Source organism: Podospora pseudocomata, chromosome 5 (genome assembly GCF_035222375.1).
Source record: "Podospora pseudocomata strain CBS 415.72m chromosome 5, whole genome shotgun sequence".
Taxonomy (NCBI): Eukaryota; Fungi; Ascomycota; class Sordariomycetes; order Sordariales; family Podosporaceae; genus Podospora; species Podospora pseudocomata.
In genome coordinates, this window is record NC_085889.1 from 4,154,568 (window position 1) to 4,179,807 (window position 25,240).

Sequence of the window (25,240 nt, forward strand, 5' to 3'; positions counted from 1 at the left end):
TTCTTGGGGCCATCTCATCCAGTTTCTTCTGAATCACCAGCTCAATTTCTGAAGGCAGATCCCGAGGATTGTCTCGAGGATCCAAGGATATCTTGGGTACCTGGGCCAGTTCCCGGAGAATTGGCGGCGTAGGTCGAGTAGTCAACAGAAGCTTCAACTTCGACTTGGTGTTTTGCTCTCTCTCGGCTTTGCAGAAGTTTGTGGTTTTGTGAAGAAGTTCTTTGCAATCATTTTGGTCACATTCGTCCAACGCATCCAAAATACAGATGATGGGGCTTTGTTTGAGATTGACGTGGAGTAAGACTTCTTCGAGGAGACCCCATAAGCGTGTCAGTATACTGAGAGCGACGAAGACTTTGACTGTAGTATTCGATAGTTGCCGGGGCACTAAAGGGAGGTGGATTACAGGGGCAGCGCCCTGTAATATGTAGAGGATAATCACTGTAATGTAGGCTTGTGAGGCACTAATAAGTGTGGTGAACCATTATATTGATTGAACCTTATAGACTACAAAACATCACAGCAAATAGGGTATGAGGTAGAAGACTTATAAGCCGTCGGTCTTCCACTCGCTCCCCAAGGGTGACTCCGTTCCCGGGCCCGAACGCCTGCTAAGTGCGCTAACCAAAATAAGGTTACAGGCCACATAACAGGCTACGTTGCGCTACCGTTTAACTGCTGCAGGGCACTGCCCTTAGCGTTCGGCTTTCTGGGACTTCGGATTGCTTCAGGGGGGCTGACTTCTATTCCGGCAATCGTGGTCCCTAAGCACTGCTGATGCAAGCTATTGTACTGCCTCTGAGGCCCTGTATTTTATAGGGCTCAGATACACTGTTAAATTGTCACAGTTAACCCCAGCCAATCATTAGGAAAGTCAGGAGACAGCCAATAGGGGCCGGCCAGAAGTGCTATGGCGCCAAGACCCACGAGCACTCTGCAGGATGCAAGATGCTCGGGGTGATCGAAGGCATAGCACGACGAGCACTTTGCAGGATGCAATGTGCTGGGAGTGATCGGGGCCATAGCAGGGTTAGCACTTCACGGTCCCAAGGTCTATATATACGGAGGAACTGGCTGGTGTAGATAGACAGTTCCGCAGTATGCAATTCAGATTGTATTCTCGGTATCTTGTGTTTACATTGAGACATCTTGTTGTGCACTGTTTAGCTGCACCGAACCAATTGTCAGAAGTTACCTTCAACCAGTATCCCTTTCAGAGGTTCTGTACAGGGGTTCGTCACAGTCGTGCAGGCCGGCCGGCGCGTTGGTTAGAGAGAGTCATAGCTGGTACGTTGTAGAGCTTAGCTGCAGCTCGGAGGCTTAATTTTTCATTGATTCGAAGAGCCTCAAGGGCTAAGAGTATCCTGGCTTCCTTTGAAGTAGGAGGCATATTGGGTTGTGGGAAAAATTGATGTTAGGTGTAAGGAGGACGCGTCGTGGTGGAGACTGTACGACTCGCTTATATGTACGACTCGCTTATAATATACGTTACCCGAGTAGTAGGATACCTATTAATCTCACCCGTCTTTGATATTTACAAATCCCAAGTTCCAGGTGTTAATCAGGCACGATGTGGAGGCATATACTCATCATCAACGTCACAGTTCGCCCTGGCCTTCAAGCCATTGTTAAGTGGGTGGAAAATGGATAACTTCAATGAAATATAAGGAGTGACTCGGTATCAGCATATGGGTAATTTCCGCCAGTCTGAGCTTCTGCCTTTCATTTGGCCCAATAACCTTAGTTTCTACTGTCTCTTTTGAGTTCAGAATGTTGGAAAACCTCACAGTAGGTGAGCCGTCATAAACCACGTGGGATGAATGTGTCTTGCTGCAATTATTTCACAGAAGCGCGACCCCACGGCACAAATTTGGGCACACCATATACCGGCTTGTGACGCATGCATGTACGGGCCTTGTTTCTGTATCCCGAACCACCAACGAACCATGCCGTCCCAACTGTGAAAGTGGTAACACAACCTTGTGGCGTCTATCAGACCTATTGGCAGAATGCTTGGGTGGTCAGCATGAATCAGCACCAAAGCGCTGATTGACCACGGAAGATGCCAAGAGGATTGCAGGATGCCAACTACCGAAAACCGTACATCAATGTAGGTGTTGTTGCACAACATTATTGCATACTTCGGAGGGCTTCAAACCTGCAATGATACGCTTGGACGCATCAGTTCCGCGGAACATTTCTTGACAATTCGAATAAGTCATGGTGTGCCCACTGTGAGATAAGAACAGGCAGGCCCCCTGCCTGACTGTTGGTTGGAAGTCAAGCACCAGCGGACTCCTCGACTCAAGCCAGCAGCAAACATCATGCGAACTTCCCCTGCCATCTGGCTAGCAGCATGCCTGCTCCAAGCCAACCTTGTCTTCTCCGACCTAGTCGGCTTCGGCCTTCACCCTTTCAAAATCTACTGCGCCTCCGCATGCCAGTGGGCACTCCAAGCTTATCCCCTAGAATGCTCTGAAAAGATCCCAAAGGGCTTCCTCGGGTGGGCAACCACGAGCTCAGAGTGCAAAGCCAATGACACAGCCTGGCTCACCACGCTGGCCTGGTGTCTGCATGTCAAGTGTAGAGCCCATCGCATGTCGGAATTGCAAGCGTTCTGGGAGACTGATGCTACACGCGATATGACAAATTTTGGCAACACGGGTACGCCGGTACCGCCTAAGTGGTCATACGAGGAATCCTTGCAGCAAATCACTGAGCCACCGAGGAAAATGCCAGTGGATACCACGACGGTGCTCAACTTTACCGCCTTGGTTCCGGAGATCGAGTATCAAGCCCAGTTGAATACCGCTTTGGGTGTGACGAAGGAGCAGGAGACAGGCGCGGAATATGGGTGTGTCTTCTGTCCCTACCTACTATACACCAGGTCTACTTGCTGACACGCCAAAGCGTCATCATCCTCGTCACTGGCTTCGGCATACCCATCATCCTGACCTGGCTCTACCACCTCCCCTTTACCTCTGGCCTCTTGTCCAAGATCACCCCATACTTGACCCAACCCAGCAGCATCGGCACTTATTCCGTTCGCTCCTTGCCATTCCTCCTCGGCAATGCCCCAACCATTGGCCAAGCAGCATACATCGCCATCTTCTTCATCATCAACATAGTCCTCATGTCAGTCAACTATCAGTCCATGCAACCACACCTCTACTACCCCGGCGAGAGTATGGAGATCAAAGCGTACATCTTTTACCGCACAGGAATAGCAGCTTATGCTCTCCTCCCCCTTCTCATCCTGTTCGCGTCAAGGAACAACGTTTTGTTGCTTTGGTTGACGAACTGGTCTCACGCTACGTATCTGCTTCTTCATCGCTGGGTAGCAAGACTGTTTGTCCTCCATGCTTTGGTGCACAGTTTCCTGGCACTGCCAATCTTCCTGCCACAGCAAGCAGTGGTTGACTCTGACTATTGGGCCTGGGGCGTTGCGGCTGCTGTTCTTTGTGTTGCCATTCTCTTTGCGAGTGTTCTGCCTCTGAGAAGATGGTCATATGAGATATTCTTAGTGACGCACGTTGTCTTGTCGGTTATTCTCGTTGTTGGGCTTTGGTATCACGTTGTTCTTTGGATTGGGCTGGACTCCTACGGCTATGAGACCTGGATTTATGCCGCCTGTGCAGTTTGGTTCTTTGACAGAGCAGCGAGGGTAGGGAAGGTGTTGAAAAACGGGGTTCGCAGAAGCAAGGTGACTGACTTGGGGAATGGGTACATCCGGGTTGACATACCCCGAGCGTCGTTTGCCAATGATGGGCCTGGGCTGCATGTTTACGCTTATTTTCCCACTTTGAGTCTCTGGCGGCCGTGGGAGAACCACCCGTTTTCAATCGTTCCAACAAGCCTGATGTCCCGGGTTGAAAGGCAACGACCAGAGCAGTCAAGCGGCAGCAGCAGTCCGACAGCGAAAGAGTCAGGTGTTCACATCAAGGTTCACGATGTTGAGAAACACCACGGCTTTAGGAATACCGCGTCTGCGCCTCTCGAAACGGGGATCACCCTGCTCATCAAGAAGTCCATGGGGATTACCAAGCACCTGAATGCCACCGATGGGCTTTTGACTCTCATGGATGGCCCGTATCACAATACTTCTACCAGGGAGATTCGCCACTGCGATAGGCTGCTTCTCATTGGAGGTGGGATTGGCATCACCAGTCTGCTTCCGTGGATTGCCAGCCATCCGAACATCAAATTATTTTGGAGTGTCAAAGAATCGGCGAGGTGTCTGGTCGAGGAAGTTCAAGGTGTGTTGAGCGAGATCGAGAAAGATGTTCGAGTCGGAAGGAGACTGGACATTTCTCGGCTGTTAGAGCAAGAAGCCGACGTTGGATACTGCAACATCGGCGTCGTGGTCTCTGGACCGGGTGGGCTCTGTGATGATGTCAGGGCAGCTGTGGTAGCGGTTGGAAAGAAAGGGTCCACGAGTTTTGAGCTTGACGTGGACGCGTATTCGTGGTAGTTGTACTGACGCATCTCAGAAATTTTACGTCGCTATCTAGCTAATTATTGCGATACCTGTGACTTTGAGCAGCCCTGCTTTTGATACCTCGGCCATCACAAATCTCAGACCTCCCAGCACCTGTCCCGATGTCCTGATATTCTAGGACTTCGAACATCTCTGTCATGCTCCACAATCCGAAATGGCCCACGGTGTACATACGGGCTCGCCTCGTGACAGTAGAGCCCATGTAGCCTTTCCCTTCCTGGAACAGTATTTTCTTTGTGTTTGAGGAGTAGTCGTCGATTCCCAACAGAAGGTCTATAGAATGTGGGCCTCTCGTGTGGTGTCCTTGGCAAAGACACCTTTGGGGTACTTGAAACAGGGAAATGCTTGATTATTCTGGGTGTTCGATGGCTTTTAGAATGCTTAGTCGGTGTGGAATGAGGCGTTTGTTTAGCTAATACAGTTGTCTCCCTGATTTTCAGAGTCAAAATATATCCTTGAAAGAGGTTATGGATGGACATACCTCATTCGCACTTCAAGCTCAGCAAGAAGCTCTCCAATACCTTCGTACAGTTTCTGAGTAATTGCGGTTTGGGAACTGCTGAATTCGTTCAATCTCTTCAGCCGTCGGCCCTATTGGTATTCCGATCATCTAGAACTTTTTTCTCTTCTAGCAGCCTCTCAGACGGGGCTGATTCTGGGTCCATTACTTGCCGCATGGCAATCGCACCAAAGCCTGGGTATTTCTTCAGCCGAGAACTGTATTCTACTTGCGGCGGGGTCCAATATGTGTCTCCATGCACGATCTATCCAGGTTCATATCAAGCAGTCTAGCGGCTCAGTGGACTGTAAGGTGGTTGCAGACAACTCACATATCCTGGGCCAAGTTTGAGCAATGCGGTAGGATCTCCAAAGTTATCCGGTAGGTGAAGAGCGCGGCTTCCAAGAATACGCAGCTCGACCATAGTCCATTCCCCCCTACCGCCTGGCGGATTGGCTAGGATTCCATGAGTGGCTCTGACGTACGCAATTGCGTTAAGCTTCGAAACTCGTTGGTTCTCTTCTTGCTTCTTGATTGGATCAGCGTGAACGGTGTATGGCGGATGCACACACAGCTGATCAATGTAAAAGGGCGCCCAGTTCCAGACCAGCCACCGCCAACACTCATGCGTGATGGTGGCTCCTAGCATCTTGGGATATGACTGCTCGTCAAAGGCCAATTTTCTTGTCTTGGCACTGTAGCATCGTGGCCTGCGCAATCGTAAGAACGAGTTGCTCTTCGAGCCATGTGTTTTTGGAATTTCGTTTCCGATGATACAATCTTCGAAATAGCGGCGGAATTCCATGTCGACGTAGTTGTTGTATCTGTCGAAATAACTCGTATCCCAGACCTTAAAGCCTCTTGGTACTGCTTTCAGGTAGCAAACGTGGCAAAGATTCTTGGTGTCGACGAAGGTTTCATCATTGACACCTCGATCAGGATCTGACCATTGACTAAAAAAGCACAATCGGGCAGGAATACCCGAAGTGTGTTGTGGAGGTGCTTCGCTGCCAATCAATGGTGAGTGTCCACACGTGCCGTTCTCCTGAAGGAGCGTTTCGAGGTATTCAACACAACCTGGGATCTCGCCATCTATGATGTCCTCTGGTGACCATGAATCGTGAGATTCATCGAGCCCCCATCTCTTCCGAGACCGGAAATAGCCCAAACCTCATGGTTGTGTTCGTTGTGATAGCCAAGTTGGACTCTCCCGTCTTCTGAGAGAAGTAGCACCTGTTTGCATAGCTTCGGGTGTCGCTCGGTGTAATTCGTCGACGGCCATGAGTGGTGTCTTAGAAAGGAATCGAATGCTTTGTTCACGTCGACGTCGCTAGGTGTTGAGGTGGATGATGTTTTCCTTGATTTCAACATAATGAATAACATCACCCTTGTCTGGACAGTTGGGTTATAACTCAGGGAAGCCGAAAATGAAATATGAAGGTTGGTTATTATTTGTGTTTGGGATGCTGTGCCCTGAGAAGTGGGCTAACTTCATTGTTGGCTCTAAATCCTCATCGCCACCGCCAAGAAACTGCGCCGTAAAGCCTCTTGCAGTTGAAGCCCAACATCATGTCGCTACCGAAATGTTTCCAGTCATGTCCAAGGAACTTTGAGAGAGAGAACGTTGTTATAGGTTCTTACCAACCTAATCACCAACATTGCAACTAGTGCGCAGCCATGATTCTTATTAGCCTACTAGTAGCTGCCTTTCGCTGTGATGATAGCTTAGAGGCCTCAACGCGTAGTATTCATAGCTATCTATGATACCTCTCTTGAAATAACAGAATCTAATTATCTAAGAAATGATCTGCAAATGCCAAGTACCGAGTTTCTGGGCTTCGGGGTCAATATGGACAGCTGCGGATAGAGCCCGGACAATATCGACCCGGGCGTCTATTCATAGGTCATAGATTATCAGCCGCTCCGTTGAACCTTTGAGCCGGGCTAGAACTCCATATCCAGCTTTCGGGAACCATCGCTTCAGCTCATGTCGGAATTACCCGCTCGAGTTGCACAACAGACACAGCGACTGGAGAAAGATGATGGTTAACTTGAGTAGAAAGGTATATATTCGTGATGGCCGCGTCAGATACTCCTGAACAACCCAATAGAACTCATCTGCACAATATCAGTCCTTATTCATCTTCACCTTCTGTGATTGGACCCTTGTTAGCCCAAAATGGGCTACCTACTCCGTTATATCCTTCTCGTGACACTCATAGCCTCAAGCGCCGTCTTATCCCTTCCACAGTCACCGGCACCATCCAAAGCCAGCGCCGACGGCCAGTGTGGTGGAGAATTCACGTGTATTACTTCAACGTTTGGACAATGCTGTTCAGCACATGGATGGTGGGTATCCACTTTTCCCCCCTTTCCAATCTCAGGGGTCAATTCAGGGGCTGGCTTGGCACAAAACAATGCCTGACTTGCAACCATCATGAATCATCCTTCAAGTATAGGCTGACTACTGACATACTCGAATATATATAGGTGTGGTAATACGGAAGAGCACTGCGGTCCTGGCTGCAACCCCGCCTTCGGTCTCTGCGACATCCCGGCGTCGTCAACCTTCCGCACCGTTACCCAGCAACCAGCAACATCATGCCAAAAAACGGAGACCGTCTTCCGCACTAGTATCACCAACGTGACCCAGACGGTCAATAAAACCGAGATTGTCGAGAGGACCGTCTTGCTCTTCTCCACTAGCACCGTTCTCCAGACCAGCACCATCTTGCAGACCAACACCATTGCCGCGAGCACCATGGCAACTGTGACTGTGATTAGAACAGTGACGGTTTCCGTACTACTTCCTACAACAGCCACAGCCACAGCGATACGGACGGTAACGACTATCGTAGCTGGAAGCCCCGTTACCGTGCCGGTGACAAGGACTGCAACTACGACTGCGACGACAACGAGGACGGTGGAGAGCCCGGTCACCAGGATTGGAACGATAACTGCTACTGTTACCAGAACAGCGACCGATATCAGGCAGACCACGGCGACTGTGACGAGAATTATTACTACTACCGCAAGAACCACGCGCAGGAGAATAACCCGGACGAGGACAAGGACGAGAACAAGGAATGGAGAAGAGATAATTGAGCTGGAGGAAGAGATTCTTGAAGAGGACGATGATGGGCTTTTGTGTGGACTGCTGGGGTGTTAGCTACAGTACCATGCTAGAATAGGACCTGAAGGCCTGCAGAGATCGCGAAGTATGAGTGGCAGTTTCCTTTGAGCTGCTAGCATGACATCCATACCCCGTCTATTTTGCATTTGTTGTACGCAATGGTTTTGTGGCCCAGCAATGGAAGCCTTCAATAACATTGGATCCCAAGCGAGCATCAGGAACAAAGGATAGCGGAGGTAGTGTTCACTGACTTGAAAGTATGGACAATCCATTGGATAAGGTACCTGTAAACTCCACATACCTACAGTCTTTTCAAGAAGAATTAGTATTGACTCGGCTTTGTTCCTTTTCAACAGCCGCACAACTGCGGGCTCAGACCCATACTATCTGGCTGCAGGCACCCATTTCCTCGCGACCTGCTTCACAGGTCCACGACCCTCAGCCTCGATGAATTCCCTTATTATGCTACCGTTCTTATACGGCGTCTCCAAGTCAAGCCCCATCTTCAACAGCCTTTTCAACAGCCCACCAGTCATACCTTTTGCAGCACTCTAAATAGCGTATGTCCCTTGATGCAAAAATCCTTTGATGTGGTAATCATCTGGTGCCTTGCCCATCAAACCTTGCATAATCTCAATGTGATCACCCGCCTCGACCTCTGTGACTGCCTCTCCGAGTCTGTGATCACCAACTCCGAGCACAGTTTTTGAAACAAAGACTTTGTTGGTGTGTTTAACCGCCAAAGCAATCGCATCCCTCTGCTCCTTATCCTTAGTAGTCACATTCGCCCCTCCATCCAGCAACCTGCGGATGGCCGTCGTATTCCCAGCTCTTACCGCCCAGTGCAGCGTTGTTCGCCGCAGTGCTCCGGCCGGTTGATCAACCTTTGCCCCGTTCTTGAGCAGATGATCGAGGACCTCTTCACCACCTTGTGGCTGGTGGAACTGGGCGGCCGTGATTTGAAGCGGTGAGGTGCCAGAAAGGTTCATGGCGTTGACATCAACGCCAACATGAAGGAGGATCGCCGTAACGACAGCATCCTTTCTTCTGACGGCAAGATGAAGGAGTGAATTACCAGTACCGGGTTGTTGGCGGTTGGGGTCAGCGCCAGCTTTCAGAAGCATGATCAAACCACCCCGCTTATGAGCCTCCAGTGGTTCCTCATCTGCGCCCAGGAAAAATCTGAACAGAGGGACCTCACCTCGAAGGTCTGTCCCGTTGGGATCAAGTTTGCGGGGCTCGCTGGTGAAAAGCAACCAGATGAGGTTGGCGTAGCCCTTGAAGTTTGGGCGGTCGAGTGCGATTTGAAGTGGTGTCAAACCGCTTTTCTTTGACCGGTGGTTCGGGTTGACTCTTCCTACCAGAAGCTCCCGAACGCATTTGTTGTGCCTCGAGGTGCCACCCTTTATGGCGTGAATCAAAGGATGGAAGAGTTGGCAGTGCTTGAGGGGTTTGTTAGGAGTTGTTACATGGGATGAGATGGCTTTCACAGCCGAAGCTGATCCTCTTTGGCAGTGGAAACTTAAGACGTACTCAATTTGTTTCGTAGACGGAATGAGAAACAGAAAACTCTTGATTCGGGATTTGGTCCGTTCGGACATGACTGATGTTGGCGCACTGGATGCCATGTCCCAGGTATTATCCATCAACCTTTGGACATCAAGCGGGATGGCATTCGAGCAGTTCCGTTGGGGGGTTAGCGCAAGATGTCTTTACTGTCGGACTGCAAAAAAGGGGCCGGGAAGCTGGAGAACCTCGTCCCCATTAGATGAATTACTCTCGTATTCTAGAAATCCCAATCCGGAGTCGCGTAGCACTTTCTATCCACCACTCTTTCCCTGGCCTTCAGGCTGTTCGCTATCCTTTGCATCAATTTTGGCTTGATCCTGGGCACTGCCGGCTACAAACTCAGTTGCTGTCTCATATAAAGAGGCACGAGAGTCCGTTCTCTCTCGGACCGAGACATCGGGTTCTTCCACGACGTCATCCGGTCGAGGTTTGTCGTAAATTTCTCGACGTGAAGGAAGAAGAGCTCGAAGCGGTTGAGAAAGAACAGGCGATCGAAGGCGAAAAGAAAGGGGTGGCTAAACTCCTTGCCAAGTTGAGCCGAATCTTCGAACAACAGCCGGCAAAATCATCCAGGAACACAACTCCCCTATCAAACGACTTCGTTGGGCAGCCAGGGACAGGGAAAGTTGCAACCATATCTGAAACAGATTGCCGAACTTGTCGACCGTCCCGAGATTCTTCTTGAGGCCAGTGAGCGGCAAGAAGAAAAGACAAAGTATGGCCAACTATTACGCGAACTCATCTCCCTGACGACCACAACGTCAGGAGCCGGTCAGATCAAGGATCTGGTCAGCGATTCCGGTCGTTACCAACATGCCATCAACGCCGCCGCAATACCTCAAACAAGTCCGCCTCGTTCTGGGCGCTGACAAAAGAGACGATGAGATAACACCAAAAATGACGAGCGAGAAGATCGGCCTGCGGATGCCCAAACTCGCCGTCTTGGGCCGTTCCCTGAAGCCCTGGACTGATATCAACGAGCGGTCCACTCCTCTATTCGAATCAAACCTCGGCTTCGCGACCTACCGGCAGAAATAAGTTCTCATCCAGTGGAAAAACGTCGAGAGCACCCAATGGGAACGTTACATCAACCAAATGAAATGTCTGGCCGTCTTCCTCACCTCCCTCTCTACCTCGGACAAATCCTTCCGCTCGCGTTACGGAATCGTCTACAGCATGCCTGAAGAACTCCCGGATCACCACAATGACAACAATTCTGAAGAGATCCTTGACTGGGACTACAAATCACTCCGTAGCCTCATCTCCAGCCAACCCCTCGTCTCCCTCAAACGCCGCCTCGAAATCGCCCTCTGCTTGGCAGAAACAATCCTCCAACTCCACACTTCCGGCTGGCTGCACAATGGCCTCCGCCCCGAAAACATCCTCTTCCTCGCCCCTCACGGCTCATGGAACAAATTCTTCCTCGGCTCAGACCCCTATATTGCCGATTATGAATACAGCCGTCCGACACGCTCGAGTCACAGAAATACACCCACCTTCCTGACACGGAGTTGGAAGCGGATCTTTACCGTCATCCAGATGCTAGAGGGCAAGGGAGGGAGACGTACCAAAAAAGATTTGACATGTACAGCTTGGCCTGTATCATTGTCGAGCTGGTGATGTGGCAGCCATTGGTGGATATCTTTGCTGAGTTCCTACCTGGAAAGGGAAGTCTAAAAGAGCTGATACAAGCGGCCGAGGAGTCAAACGAGGTGAGTGACCTACCTGATTTGCAAGACCCTCTTGAGTAAGAGGAGGATGAGGGGCTGTTGACGGAGCAGATGGAGGTTGTGGAGCGGCTGGGGTGGTGTAGGATATGATGGATGGATATATGGCTGGATATGGACACCAATGTCCGAGAATACTGGCCGAATGAAAAGAATGTTGTCAGCCCCGGGATTTATTGAAGCATCTTACCTAGAATTGCTGGCCCAGCTATCAACCTAGGCCCCTTTGAGTTACAACAACAGCAGCACCGGCAGGTTTGGTGGCAACACTGGCACGTGCCAATGAATTTTCACCCCTTGCTTCTTCATTGGTGTACACCTTTGCTGCGACTTTGTCTTCATCGCCAAGTTGGCGGCAGCATGCATGCAGCTTGAGAACATGTCACACTCCAATTGGACCAGCCCCGGGGCTCTGGCAAAACGGTGACCGCCCGAAGCCTCGCACGATTCTGTTTTTCATCAACTCAACCGACCGACTGTGAGTGCTGCTCGAGTAGGTATCGTAGGTCGGACCGCTTGCCCACCACCTCAGCCAACTGCGAAGTGAGTTTTTTAGAGATGGTTGCTGAGCGGAGCTGGAGGATTATGCCTTCTCGGGAAACGATCGGAATGAGGATGCTTTCCAGCAGTAAGATAAGCAATAGCCGACTATATTGCTTCATTGACGCCTTAGACGAATCACCCAAAGACGATGTTCGAGAAATGGTTAGCTTCTTTGAGGAAATGTGCTCTCAAGACAGGTCAAGCGAAGTCCGCATTTGCTTTGCGAGCCGTCATTACCCAGAGATCAGCATCAAGACAGGTCCCCAGCTTGTTTTAGAAAACAAACGAGAACACAGCGAGGACATCAGCCATTACATCAACGCCCACCTCAAGATTGACACCTCACCACAAGCCAAAGAGATCGGCGCCGAAGTCCTGGTCAAGTGGTCATACATTTTTCTCTGGGTTGCTCTCGTAGTCCCTATCCTAAACAAGGGTATGATCGTGGACGGATGGAAGCACTCCAGTCCCGATTGAGCGAGATCCCCTCGGGTCTAGATGACTTATTCCTCGTCGACATTCTGACAAGGGACTGCGATAACTTGGCAGAGCTATTGCTCTGCATCTAGTGCGTTCTGTTTGCGAAACGGCCGCTTTCACCCGTGGAATTACACGCCGCGTTGCGTACCCTCAGTGTTGAGGAACCGTTCGAGGGATTTGAAGATCACGCACTAGGCCTGGATGTACTGCGAAAGTGTGTATTGGATACCTGAAAAGGTCTGGCTGCAATAACCAGTCCAAAAGAGCGTACGGTTTAGTTTATTCACGAATCTGTGCGTGACTTCCTACTCGAGGAAGGGGGGATAAAGCAACTACAGACTACCATCGCTAGTGACGAAAATGCTGAGGACTACGGTCAAAACATTGTGAACTCGCGGCCCACACCGATGGGGTGGAGGAAGAGGATTACCCACCGTCAGCGCCAGCAGAGTCCAACCCACCCCCAGCGCCAGCGTCAACAGAGTATTCCGCACCGACATCATTCTACTACCAATCTACGGGACCACCATACAAGGAGGCGGAAAAGGCACCAGCAGCGACCCAACCGACACAATAGCCACAGCCAGCGCAGACACACCAGGTCAACGCAGAAGGCACAACTTCTACAATGTGCCTCTGCGCACTTCCGGAAAATGCAGGTCTCTGTAAAAATAAGGGACCAGACTCAGGAACATGCCTAAGATCGGGGGGTTATAAAGGGCAATATTGCCGGCCCCGTTCTGAGAAAGTACCTATGCCTCATCCTTAACGTCCCATCCGCCTTTCCCCCACCCGCTTCGAGACAGAGCGTTCTAGTTACAGTGCTTCCCTGCTGTAGATTTTCCGTATTAAAATAGCAAGCAAAAACAGACCACCAAGCAAGAAGTCCGGAGATAAGAGGAAGCAAGAAAGACGTGCGAAACGCGGGACGGTGGGAGGATACACGTATCCTTGCCATTGTACTCGTGGTGATAACCCAAAGACCTGCCTTTACAAAGGAAAATGCGGCGGGGTGGTGGATCAAGCTATCGAATGCTGCGCTAAGTGTACGTTAGGAAAGGACAAGGGCAAGGTAAGATTATCCTGCTCCAGAACAACCATCGACATACGTGCCAAACGCATTTCAAAACTTAACAGGGCTGGGGGAAGAATAGGTACATGGAGAACCTGAAAACCAAAGAAAAGACCGAAAAGGCGGACAACGACCAGCAAACGGAACTCTAAGAGCGGCCACATCTGCCAAAGATGCTGGGAGCCTAGAAACCTCTCTAGGGACGAAGCCCTCTATGGGATGTGGTAAGGATCGTGCCAAGGCGGAGGACATGAGGGAGAACAGTAGGGAATGTCACTTAATGCCTCTCAGAACCGAGTTGGAGGAAGTGATGAAACGTTGGGGTCTTGAAAATAGAGGGACTGGTTGGGGGACGGCTGGACCGTGTGCAGAGATATGTGATCAGCAGCTGGCTGCTCAAACTTGATTTTGGAAGTGGGAAATATGCAGGGCATTCAGATAACCTGGAATTACTAGATTGAAATGGAACCCCTGATCACCGAACCCCACCGAAGTAAACAAACATGATGGTTACAGAGCTTAGAGAGGCACTCAAGCTTGTGCTCCACTCTGTCTGCTGACTAAGCACCTGCTGATTGCCAGAAAACTTGGGGCATCGGCACTTCGTCATTCCCACCACAGAGCACAAATCACCATCAACAACCACGCAAATGAAGGAATTCGACCAAAGCCGTTTTGACACTTTGAAGAGATGGGCTCAAGATTACGGAGCCGCACTACACCCTTCGTTGGAAGTTTACGAAGACGATGTCACAGGATATTCGTTACGGGTCAAACCCTCCGCAAATGAGGCCCTGGCGCCAGGGTTTTGCGCTGTCGCCTGCCATGTTGCGATAACACTCTCATACATCAACGCCTTGATTGATGGACCCGTCAGCAGGGCACCACAAAACAAAGAGCAACGGCCGGCGTTCCCACCGCAGTTCATGTCATCCAACCCACCGCATGTTATTGGTCGCTTTTTCCTGGTGAAGGAGTACTTGAAAGAGAAAGACTCATATTGGTGGCCATACATCTCGACCCTTCCGCAGCCCGATCGCGTCGAGACCTGGGCCCTACCAGCTGTCTGGCCCGAAGACGACATTGAATGTCTCGAGGAGACAAACGCTCATGTCGCCGTCCGCGAGATCCAAGCCAACATCAAGAAGGAGTACAAGCACGCCAGAAAGCTTCTGAAGGAAGTAGATTTCCCGGGGTGGCAGGAATACACCCAGCTGCTCTACAAGTGGGCCTTTTGCATCTTTACCAGTCGGAGTTTTCGTCCGTCTTTGATCCTGTCGCAACAAACACAAGACCACGTCTTGGGTCTCACGCCTCATGGCACAAAAGTCGACGACTTCTCCATCTTGCAGCCGCTTCTTGATATCGGCAACCATGATCCGACCTCCCAATATCAGTGGAATCTTGAAGTGGATGGTACTTGCCAGCTGATTTGCAATAATGCTTATCAGCCAGGTCAGCAAGTCTTCAACAACTACGGCCTCAAAAGCAACAGCGAGTTGCTGCTTGGTTATGGGTTCGTTCTGCCGGTTACAGACACCCTTCACAACGACTATGTTCATGTCAAAAGCCGAAGGCCGCCTTCGACATTGCAGAAGAACGAACTGCAGGACTTTCTTATTTCCTTACGACCGTTCAGCGATCCTAGCTCCGTTGCGGGAAGATCAAGGGTGTTTTCTCAGCAAGATACCCGTCTGAATTCTTTGCCAGGGCTCTCAAGAATCGAACCGGGGCTTATCCGCGACCTTGCTTCTGCTGTAGCAACATCTGCTGGCGAACTTGCTGCACTTCAACACTGGGCTCAAGGCACGGAGGAGAGTATTCCGACTGAGCTTCACGAGCTCCTCGAGAGGATTCAACAGACGATCGGTGCCAAGGTCCAGTTTGATTACCAACGCTTTAAGAGCATCGAGATTGAAAGTGCCGACAATCAGAACCAGGAGCTGGCTGTGAGATATCGGAATCAGTACGAAGCGGTGTTGGAGGCTGCCATGGATGAACTGAGCAGGGCATTGGTGCCGAATCATCTCGAAAAACTGGTGAAAGGAGAACAATAGATCATATCCGTTGACATGCAGCAATACACAACTCATTTTCTAGCGGTTTCTTGTGTCACCAAAGTTGCCGGAGATATTGGTTGTTGATAAGGTGCAAGTCGGTCCCGAAATGCCAATCTCGGTCGGCTCGAGATTGGATAAACAATATGGACTAGATCTGGCGGCAGCCTTCTATGCCGGCCAATTTGGCTAAATGAGTTGGGGCTCCGGGTGGATGGTACTATAAGGGGTGGTATTGTAAGTCCGGCACCCGAATGCACGTCGTCGGCTTTAAGATGATCGGTTTGTCGCTTTATTGTTGTCGACCCCCTTTTCAACCGCAGGAATTGTCGGGCCCGAAGAATTGCCGACTGGCAACGACCTGCACAATGGAGGCAAGGGATGAGGAGATGATCATTACCACCAGACGGCCAGGACAAACAACACGCAACCCCTTGCTGCTCCCATAATCGTCGATGCATCATCATCTTGCCATGCACGGTATCTCCTGCGCCCTTGCATCTTGATGGTGGTAGCGGACTCCGGTGCCCGGTCTACGGTCTGCGGTTACCACAACTTGGCTTTATCTGTGCCGCAATATGTTGCATTGAGCTGTTGGTATAAATGTCGATGGCCATCCGGGACCCGCCACCATGTCCGAACAATCTTGGTACCGCTCTTTGTAGTCTAAAAGACCACCTTTCGACATAACCTTTCAGCGTTGTGCCAATCGTCAAGCCTTATTCACTGACCATCAACAAGACTATGGGCAAAGTCTTATCGAAACCGGCCCCAACCTCCCCCCAACCAGCCAAGGCCTCCAACTCCCCCAAAATGGCCATTCCTTCCAGCACGGGACCCCCTTCTGGCGCCAAAGCCAACGGCCCTCCCCCGTTCGCCCAAGGCGGACCACCCCCCGGCATCCCCCTCGGCGCTGGTCCGCCACCAGGAGTCATCCCCGGCCCGGGTGGTCCTCCCCCGGGAATCTTCGGCCCTCCAATCGACCTCTCCACCCTCCCCAAACCACCCCCTTCCAACCCCTCCCTCCCCGCAATCCTAATCCTCTGCACCTCCTCCACCGCTCCAGGCCATGTTCTCCCTTTGACCGCCATCGCAACCCATCTCGTCCAGAAAGGCTACCCAGTCCACTTCATCGGCGGAGTCCAACACGCCCACATCATCGCCTCGTCAGGAGCGCACTTCATCTCCATCCATGAGTCCCTCTCCCTCGCCAAAGGTCCGTATAGAAAATGGGGAATGGAAAGGGCGAATTACCCCGAGGGATTACCCAGGATGGTGCAAGACTTCAAAACATTCTTCATCGGGCAGATAGAAGGCCAGTTTCTGTCTAGCAAGGCCGCATTGGAGGATCTGAGGGACAGATATGGCAAGGAGAGGAAAATTATCGTGGTCAACGAGACGATGTGGTTCGGCTTCTTACCTTTCAAATACGGGGCCAGTCTTGGTCAAATCAAAGGGTGGGATGACGGGGAGGAGGTGCCCAAGACGGTGGGGATAAATGTTACGCCTGTTATGCTTGATGGGGAGGGCATGCCGCCTTTTCCGCTTGGGATTCTTCCTGGGGAGGGGGAGGGGGTTAGGGAACGGGATAGGGTGCTAAAGGAGTGGTATTATAAATATGTGGTGAAGGAGGCGTATGATGGGTTCAGGGAGAATATCAGGAGGTGTGGAGGGGTGGAGGTGCCGGATGAGTGGATGGTGAATCTGAGTTATACTGCTCATGATGTCACGCTGCAGCTTTGTGATGAGGTTTTGGAGTATCCCCGGCCAGATCTACCTCCGCATGTCATGTTTGCCGGGAGTTTGCCGCCTAAGAAGGGAGGGAAGGAGGGGTATAAATGGCCGGAGTGGTGGAAGCCGGAGGTTCTGGAACGGAAGGAGGGGAGGAGGATCGTCGTTGTGTCGCAGGGGACGTTGGCGAGGGACTATACCATGTTGTTGGCGCCTACGGTCAAGGGTTTGGCGGGGAGGGAGGATGTATTGGTTATTGCTTTGCTGGGGAAGCAAGGGTTGGAGACGCCGCCCGAGGTTTTGCCTCGGGGTGTTGAGCTCGGGAATGTCAAGGTGGTGGACTTTCTGCCGTATGACTCTGTCTTGGAGCATGCTGATGTTATGGTTTTCAACGCGGGATATGGGGGGTTCGTGCATTGCATCGTGAACGGGGTGCCTGTCGTGGCTGCAGGGTTGACGGAGGACAAGTGCGAGGTCTCGGCGAGGGTCGAGTGGACGGGTGCGGGTATCAACCTGAGGACCGGGAGGCCTACGCCTGACGCTGTCGCGGCTGCGGTTGATACGATTTTGGGGGATAACAAGTATCGGTTGAGGGTGCGGGAGCTGGCGGCGCATGTCGCCAAAGGGAACCCCGTGGAGGTTGTGGAGAAGGAGATCATCGCTCTTTCGTGATAGTGGACATGAGAGGTGCAATAAATACACAAGATAAATGCTGATAAATGTCACTTGCCTCGGTTGGCACTTTGAGGGCCATGGGTCCGTGGCATTTTGGCGCTGGTGACAAACCAAAAGTCCCCGCCGTTTGCGTGGCTCTTGGCTCTAGCGTTCGTTTCCGTCAGCCGAGTTCCATTAAACAGGTCTCTAATCCCATCAAGAGATATTAACCATTGGCCTCTCCAAAACATGACTGACATAGAACTGTCTGACAGACTCAGTCTCCCCGTGAAAGATTACGTGTCTCTCTTACACAGGGTAATCTGGAAGGCCGTCAAAACACTTCCCAGTTATAGATGCGGGACGTGATTTGGCATGCTGGTGGACAGCCTCGTAATGGGTTGGGAGAAAGAAATTGATGTTATAATCCGAACATAGGTAGCCCTCGAGGGTAGGTGGCACTCGTGAGCCCCCAGAGCCCTCCTTACCTCCACAATGCGGATCACTAAGTACCTACAGATATTTAAGTGATATGACAGCAGTCAGCAGGTTCCGGCCGTGCCATTAAAGTCCGGTTGGCTTCTTATAACCGACGTATCAGATGGTCGCATACCTAAGGTACCTAATTACCTTTGGGTTAACCTGCTGGGAACGTGGGTTTGATCCGACATATGTTTAACCCAACTTTCTTGACTAGTGCAATAGCTACAAGTTTTGGATTTGGCACATGTCATGTTTCAATTTGGCAAAATGACATCTTGTTAGACTGTTTAATGGAGAATGATCACGTTCTGCCGCAGACATCGCCCTCGAGAACCATTACACTGATAGATATAAGAACAGGAACACTGTACCTGATCTTACTTAGCTCCAGAATTCCAACACCACCAACATCTAAGAATCCTCTTGATACCCTCCGGATACCCTGTAAGCCATCATCACAAACAAGATCACCTATTTACCCCTTCGATCTCCAACTACGATTAATAAAAATGTCGACGGCAACTTGTAGCAAGCTGAACGGGTGCGTACCGCTGGCCAACCCAGATTTGTCAGGATGGTGCGGGCTCCATTGGAAGGCAAGTTATTTCTCAAGCATTCTTGCATCTTGCAACGTACAGCCAACGCATATTCATACTGACCATTATTTTGCAAATCCTCAGCCTTTCAAGAAGGAGGCACCGTGCATTTGCCGCAAGTAAGAGAATATTGGAAGTTGTCAAGCCTATGAGCCAGCGTGTGAGGAGAGTCCGGGGTCAGACAAACCTTGCCCCGATTGCGATGTATGGTTTCTCTATATCTACCTAGGTATTCGTATACTTATTTGAGCGCTAGCCTTGTATAGAGGTGTGAGCTCTGCCGCGTGAATTAACCGAGACAATATGTCATGGAGTCTTTGTAAGTGCCGGACCTCGAAGGAGAATCCTGAAAGATGCCTTGCTGGAGGCGCTTTAGTTGGGCAAGGGGTATTGTGTACGGTGGCGGCCACTCAGGGACAGCATTGTCACCATTGTTACTGGGCGGTACGTTGATATTCCTCTGATCATATGTACCTGTGTGTCTAACTCTACGTTCGGGTCACTAGAATTGCCTCAACAACAGATGGCCATTTGTACCGCCGGGATAAATATATGGGAGAAGGAGTTTGAATGTTGCCTCACGAAGTCGCAACCCCATCATTTAGTTACAGATGGGCTGTAGAAATTACAAGCCATGGAGTGGCTAACACTAGAATGTGCTGGTTACATACTGGAATGTCTTGGTCCTACTGACCATATATTACAAGGTGCCTTAGGTACACTTTGAATCATTGGTTCAGGGCTACTATCAGTCTGGATACGAACAATACCTGCCTACCTAGTTCAAGTGGCTAGCTGCTTTGTTGCTTTTACTCACGTTTTTCTCTATCATTGTCTAGAGTTCCTAGATTGGCCGGTTACATTAGCCCATGCTCAGAAACTTCAACCAGTCTCAGACATCGGGTGGCTGTTGTGCCTTAGAGTTGTTGTCTTTTCTTGGTACCTACATTACCTAGGTAGGTAGCTAACACGAAGAAATCTTATTTTTCAATCTCCACCAAACGTAATGGGTCCATTGCTATATGTTGATGGTGATTTGTCTGCTACCTGGGGTTACAGTGCGCTGCATCCATACCCTACTGAAATAGATCTCCAAGAGAACCCGATATGGCTAGCACGGGACAAATACATGGCTCAGTTGACCACCCATCTATGTTAAATAATTTCTTGACTCATAAACATTAAGCAGCTTAAGACCTTCAACATTGTTTCTATGTATCTGAACACGAAGATGGACGTGTCTCTAAAGTCCGAAGACCTGTCACCCCGTCAAGCTTTGGGCTAGGCCTCCTTTTTTCGGTGTGGCGCCGGGCTACCCGACAAGGTTTGTGAAGCTTTCACACTCCGGGAGGTGTCCATTGTTTTGACTTTTCCTTTTCTTCCAGAATTTTTCATCAATACCTGTACACAACCACTCAATCCATCAATACTACCTTACCCACCAAACCTGACATCTCGAACCCCCGTTAGCATCATCGTCACGAGGAAATGTCTACAAAGGAGTGCAGCAGGCTGGACGGGTGCAGCCCACCGGGCAACCCAGACTTGGCAGGTTGGTGCCAGATTCACTGGAGGGTGAGTTGCCGCTCACGACCCGTGACCTTGAACGCGCAGCGGAATGCGATGAAATACCTTCACTAACTGTTCAATTCTCCCATTCCTAGCCCTTGAAGAAAGATGGCCCATGCTCTTGCAACAAGGCGGGAAATGCCGGAACCTGTCTCGCCGAAAGCCCACAATGTGCTGGGGGTGAAGCCTCGGAACAGGAATGCCCTGATTGTGATGTAAAGTTTTATCGTGTCCCCTATTTTCCCCTTGCTGTATGCTGGTTTCGGTTCTGATTGTCTATAGCGGTGTGAGCTCCAGCGAGAAAATAACACGAGAGGAACGTCATGCAGTCTTTGCAAATGCCGCAGCGCACCGTATTATCGTGAATACTGCATTGTTGCAGGAGGCATATGGTTTCAGGTCTTTGGGCCAGTGACAGAGTGCAAAAGAGCGGCGACGCGGGAAGACCATCGCGAACATTGTTTCCGGATGGTAAGTGTATTCTCTCTACCCAGGTATCCTTTAAAGCATGCGTCTAATCGTTACATGCAGAATTGCGTGAGCAAGCGTACATACAGAAAGTGGATTTGCAAACTGTATACCTAAGTAGTCACACATGACGCCAACTGCGTGCCAAACTTCCCATTCCAACCATTACCATAAATCAGTCAATCGACTTCCCCCAAACCTCGTTTCCCTCTCAATACTGCACACGACGTCACCGACCATTCACATATATGGCTAGCTCATTGCCGGGCTTAGTAGCAGCGAATGGAACTGATGCGATCGGCGAAGAAGCCACTGCCATCGTGAAGATTGGCGTCCTCCTGGTTGTCGTAACGCTCGCCAGAGCAGTTGGCGTGCCTAGGAGAAGAATGTTAGCTGTGATCACAACAACTGCGGCTGATAACTGTGTTGATCCACCGGTTCAGGGCAAAACTTACTCCCACCACTCGCAATAGACACCAGTTTTGTGAACACTTTTGATTGAGCTGATGACATCGTTCCACTCCGCGGGACGGTTCTCTAGAGGCAACGCGGAACTTGTATCAGTGCATATTCATGTCTGTCCTCCTGGGGTATTTGCTTACTGCATTCAGCGTAGGTCATGTCCCAGGTGATACACTGTCCTTGCCAGTACCAATCCTTGCAGGCAAAGACCTGACGGGGCGACTGCCGAGCCTCAAGATGGCTCCCGTTCAGAGCATCTCCAGCAGGGGCAGCAGTGGCGGAGAGAACGCCAAAAGCAAGGAGGGTGGCGAGGGACTTGAAGCTGACCATTTTGTCTATGGGTTGGAGTTCTGGGCGAGAGAAGTGACGGAGTGGAAGTGAGAAGGTTGGAAAGTATGAGTCGAATGGTGAGCGGTGTCAGGAGGCTGTTGTATCTGGGTGACTGCTGTCTTTTATACACGTTCCTCGGCCCCTGAATAATCTACAGTACAGATAACGTACATTATAAGCGAGCGACCAATATAAGCGAGCGACCACTTTTTCACAACCTTTATACCATTATCCTCAATTACTACACAACAATACTAGGAAGCAACCATAATTACATCCGAAATAGCTGAATCAGACAATTCTGCAGCCTCCTGGCAAGTACGTGCATTATGGCCAGGCTTGCCGCACACACCACAGCACCGAACCTTCGTATGAGCCCCCCCTGCACTACTACCATCCGGCTGTGTTTCTTGCACTCCCTCTCCACCCACGGCCTTCTTGTCCAGTAGATCGTGTGCATCCAGCACAGTAAGTGATCCTCCGAGCCGCACACGTATTCTTTTGGCTCTCCGGCGCTTACTTAGTGCCTCGTTGGCCTTGCGGAGTGAAGTGTTCTCTGCACGTAGGAGAGCCACCTGGTGCATCACAGCCATTGACTCCCTGGATCACCGTTGCCCATTCGCGGTTGCCAGGCTGGGCCAGTTTTACCTTGCTAAGGCCGTCCATGGTCGTAACCACCATGCCCGTGAAGATAATGCCCATGATAAACCCAGTCTCGTCGAAGTTGTAGATATCGTCATCTACAATACCGTACTTGGCCTTAGTGTTCCGTACGAGCGCAAACCACTCGGCAATGGCCTTTGGATCCTCGCACTTGGCTCTCTGGTAATCGTATCTACGCGTAAAACGCGTACGGAGCTGTGGCTGGCGTTTGACGGAGTTGTGTGCCCAGAGCTTGCCAACAGGGGGCGCGTTACGTACGCGTAGCAGTTGGTTGGCCCTATCTTCCACACCACGCAATCTTGGTGGAAAAGCTCGCGCACATAGCTCAATAACGTATTGAATAATGGCATCCTCTTCTGATTGAGTGAGCTTTTTCGAATTGGGTGTTGTATCGCGTCGTGCAGGCCGGCCGGCGCGTCGGACACGGAGGGTTGAGAATGGTATGTTATATAGCTTTGCTGCGGCTCGGAGGGTTAATTTCGAAGTGTTTTGAATGGTTTCAAGGGTTAAGATTATCCTGGCTTCATTTAAGGTAGGAGGCATGTTGGGTTGTAGAGAAAGTTGATGTTGAGTGTAGGAGGACGCGTCGCGGTCGAAAAGTGACCGGCCCACTTATATGACCGACTCGCTTATAAACTACGTTATATACCCGTTCCTAAACTATATTTCCTAACCTAATATCGATAATAGTAAGTACAATTACTATATTTAATATAGCATAAAATACCGTAGAAGTACTACCTAAAACCGGGGGGGCTCTTTTCCTCTGGGTTAAATAAGTAGGGAAACCTCTTGTATCATAAAGTCATAGATAGACAAGGACGAGATGTAGCAAGCCCTTTGGGTACAAGCACAGGTATCGAGACCAGCAGAAACTTTGGACTGGCATTCGTGGCATTTCCAACCGCACTTTTTGAATGCCTTCGTGCGGTAGGAGCTGTTGTCGCAATGGCCAGCGTCATATCTAGTGCTTGTCGTATAGTTTGTACCCGGTGCAGCGCTGCAGTTGACCGTTCCAATCATAAACAGCAGCTCTGACGGCATCTTCACACTCCATGGCACTCTCAGGGATCCAGACAACATTGCCCGAGAATGGAAACGCCAACGATCCCATCCAACCCACGGAAGGATCTTGCCCGTCGAAGAGAAATCCCGACAACGGAATGTTGGGTTCCGGCATACCGCCGAAGAGACAGAGAGGGGCCAGCATTGCCAATACCCATCCTGAAGAAGTCTGAAAGGGAGGGGGTTGAGGTTGAAGTAGTGAATACGGTATCCAATAGCGAAAGGGGCGGTTAAGAATAGAGCGGCAATCTCTGTGTGCAATGCAATCCATGTGTGCTTTTCAAACATACTACTGCATGGCCAGCTTCGGAATACCCAGCACACGCCGGGTCACCACGTTGTTTCAAGGGAGCCCATATTGTAAGTGCACGACTTTGGCCTGCAAGAAATCGGCTGTGGGCCCAATGGAAAACAACCGCATCGGAGTATTTACATACAATTCCAACTGATGTTTTGCAGCATATGATATTCCTAATAGATTGACTGTCTACCTACGAGAGCTTCTCCGTTACACCCAACCCTTTCGAATCGAAAACAGATGCAAGGAATCTGGTTGCCAGCCAATTCACTTCAGCCAGGGCGCATATCCTCCAAATCCTGCTTCCGAATGGTTGCAATCATGACTTCAATTTGCACACCCTTGGGTGCCTCTGTCGAAGCCGAGTCACCAGCAGGTATCCAAACCCAAAGCAGCTGGTGGCGGTCTCGCACGGTGACAGCCTGCTCCTCAAGCACCGTGATTTTCAGCCGGCTAGATATCTGAGTTCGTCGTGTAGTTTACAGGGAAAACATTCGGAGTTGATCAAACATGCAACATGATGGATAGACCTGGATGAAATGGATCAGGCACACTCGGACACAGGATGCATTCACCAACGTAAATGAAATTACTTCCTAGACGCAAAGTTCGCAATCGTCGTAACATAATGCCACTACTCCCCCTCCTTCCCCCCCTCCTTCTTCTTCCCTTTTTACCTTCCTTTCCCTCCTCCCTTCCCCCCCCTCCTCCCTCTCCCCCTTCCTCCCCTTCCTCCCCCTTCCACCCCTCTTAAACCCCCCCAACCACCTCCTGTGCTCCTCCACCCGAGCCTGACTCTCAGCAATAACCTTGTCCATATGTGCCACATTCTGGTTAAACTCCTCCTGTCCAGCACGATGTTGTCTGACACGGACAAATCCACTTAATAGAATGGCAAAGGCTTCGGCTGTTCGATCCCCAATCCCTGCTGTGTCGTCGGGTGGCGTGTTAGTCCCGGCGTCATGATGTGAGGTGGGCTTGGGGGCGGTCTCGAGTGCGGTCTCGGGGGCGATCTCGGGGGCGGTCTCGGGGGCGAGATGGGCGGTATGGGGCTCAGGATTGTTGACAGGGGAGGTTGTGGGTTTTTTGTCGGCCATCGTGTTGATGGGAGATGTTATGAGGGAAATGCTTTGTTGATCTGTTGGCCCGAGGGAGTAAGTGAGTGCGTAAAGTTGAGGGACGTTGTTGATTAGGTTGGGAAGAATAGAAGAAGGGTCGCTTTTATGGAGATCAAAAGGCGAAACATTACACATCATACCCAGGAAGAAAGTCACTGTACACACACAAGCCCAACAACTCTCCACCACACGGCCATCATACAACATGTCAGAAGTGTTGATTTG

General features: G+C 50.6%; 9 protein-coding genes across 9 annotated transcripts; 5 read left to right on the plus strand and 4 right to left on the minus strand.

The window, feature by feature from the left end:
- Positions 1-153: 153 nt before the first annotated feature.
- QC762_510134 (uncharacterized protein) lies at positions 154-255 on the minus strand (the record flags this gene model as incomplete). Its single annotated transcript, XM_062891425.1, has 1 exon — positions 154-255. The coding sequence occupies one exon, from the start codon at positions 253-255 to the stop codon at positions 154-156; it is 102 nt and encodes a 33-aa protein (XP_062742779.1).
- A 1,955-nt stretch (positions 256-2,210) lies between these two features.
- On the plus strand, positions 2,211-4,532 carry QC762_510230 (uncharacterized protein). The gene is made up of 2 exons (XM_062891431.1): positions 2,211-2,854; positions 2,911-4,532. Exons 1-2 carry the CDS (start codon positions 2,325-2,327, stop codon positions 4,469-4,471), a joined length of 2,091 nt encoding a protein of 696 aa, XP_062742780.1. The 5' UTR covers positions 2,211-2,324; the 3' UTR covers positions 4,472-4,532.
- A 740-nt stretch (positions 4,533-5,272) lies between these two features.
- On the minus strand, positions 5,273-5,802 carry QC762_0087390 (uncharacterized protein; the record flags this gene model as incomplete). The annotated part of the gene is made up of 2 exons (XM_062884013.1): positions 5,273-5,302; positions 5,329-5,802. 2 exons carry the CDS (start codon positions 5,800-5,802, stop codon positions 5,273-5,275), a joined length of 504 nt encoding a protein of 167 aa, XP_062742781.1.
- Positions 5,803-7,176: 1,374 nt separating this feature from the next.
- QC762_0087400 (uncharacterized protein) lies at positions 7,177-8,102 on the plus strand (the record flags this gene model as incomplete). Its single annotated transcript, XM_062884014.1, is given in 3 exon segments — positions 7,177-7,301; positions 7,488-7,773; positions 7,782-8,102. Coding segments are annotated over 3 exon segments (732 nt in total).
- A 579-nt stretch (positions 8,103-8,681) lies between these two features.
- QC762_510220 (uncharacterized protein) lies at positions 8,682-9,776 on the minus strand (the record flags this gene model as incomplete). Its single annotated transcript, XM_062891430.1, has 1 exon — positions 8,682-9,776. One exon carries the CDS (start codon positions 9,774-9,776, stop codon positions 8,682-8,684), a length of 1,095 nt encoding a protein of 364 aa, XP_062742783.1.
- A 2,341-nt stretch (positions 9,777-12,117) lies between these two features.
- On the plus strand, positions 12,118-12,446 carry QC762_510210 (uncharacterized protein; the record flags this gene model as incomplete). The annotated part of the gene is made up of 2 exons (XM_062891429.1): positions 12,118-12,131; positions 12,167-12,446. The coding sequence occupies 2 exons, from the start codon at positions 12,118-12,120 to the stop codon at positions 12,444-12,446; spliced, it is 294 nt and encodes a 97-aa protein (XP_062742784.1).
- Positions 12,447-14,171: 1,725 nt separating this feature from the next.
- Positions 14,172-15,578, plus strand: QC762_510200 (uncharacterized protein; the record flags this gene model as incomplete). Its single annotated transcript, XM_062891428.1, has 1 exon — positions 14,172-15,578. The coding sequence occupies one exon, from the start codon at positions 14,172-14,174 to the stop codon at positions 15,576-15,578; it is 1,407 nt and encodes a 468-aa protein (XP_062742785.1).
- A 603-nt stretch (positions 15,579-16,181) lies between these two features.
- On the plus strand, positions 16,182-17,981 carry QC762_510190 (uncharacterized protein; the record flags this gene model as incomplete). The annotated part of the gene is made up of 2 exons (XM_062891427.1): positions 16,182-16,227; positions 16,369-17,981. 2 exons carry the CDS (start codon positions 16,182-16,184, stop codon positions 17,979-17,981), a joined length of 1,659 nt encoding a protein of 552 aa, XP_062742786.1.
- Positions 17,982-21,072: 3,091 nt separating this feature from the next.
- Positions 21,073-21,891, minus strand: QC762_510180 (uncharacterized protein). The gene is made up of 3 exons (XM_062891426.1): positions 21,682-21,891; positions 21,535-21,616; positions 21,073-21,454 (listed from the first exon to the last, which is right to left on the minus strand). The coding sequence occupies exons 1-3, from the start codon at positions 21,869-21,871 to the stop codon at positions 21,349-21,351; spliced, it is 378 nt and encodes a 125-aa protein (XP_062742787.1). The 5' UTR covers positions 21,872-21,891; the 3' UTR covers positions 21,073-21,348.
- Positions 21,892-25,240: the final 3,349 nt, after the last annotated feature.

Bases quoted from the DNA above. Each gene is read 5' to 3' on its own strand.
- QC762_510230 (XM_062891431.1), top strand. From the start codon at position 2,325: ATGCGAACTTCCCCTGCCATCTGGCTAGCAGCATGCCTGCTCCAAGCC. The intron at 2,855-2,910 runs GTGTGTCTTCTG...GACACGCCAAAG, and splicing joins GAGACAGGCGCGGAATATGG to CGTCATCATCCTCGTCACTG.
- QC762_510180 (XM_062891426.1), bottom strand. From the start codon at position 21,871: ATGGTCAGCTTCAAGTCCCTCGCCACCCTCCTTGCTTTTGGCGTTCTC. The intron at 21,617-21,681 runs GTAAGCAAATAC...CGTTGCCTCTAG, and splicing joins CATGACCTACGCTGAATGCA to AGAACCGTCCCGCGGAGTGG. The intron at 21,455-21,534 runs GTAAGTTTTGCC...TTCTTCTCCTAG, and splicing joins GTCTATTGCGAGTGGTGGGA to GCACGCCAACTGCTCTGGCG.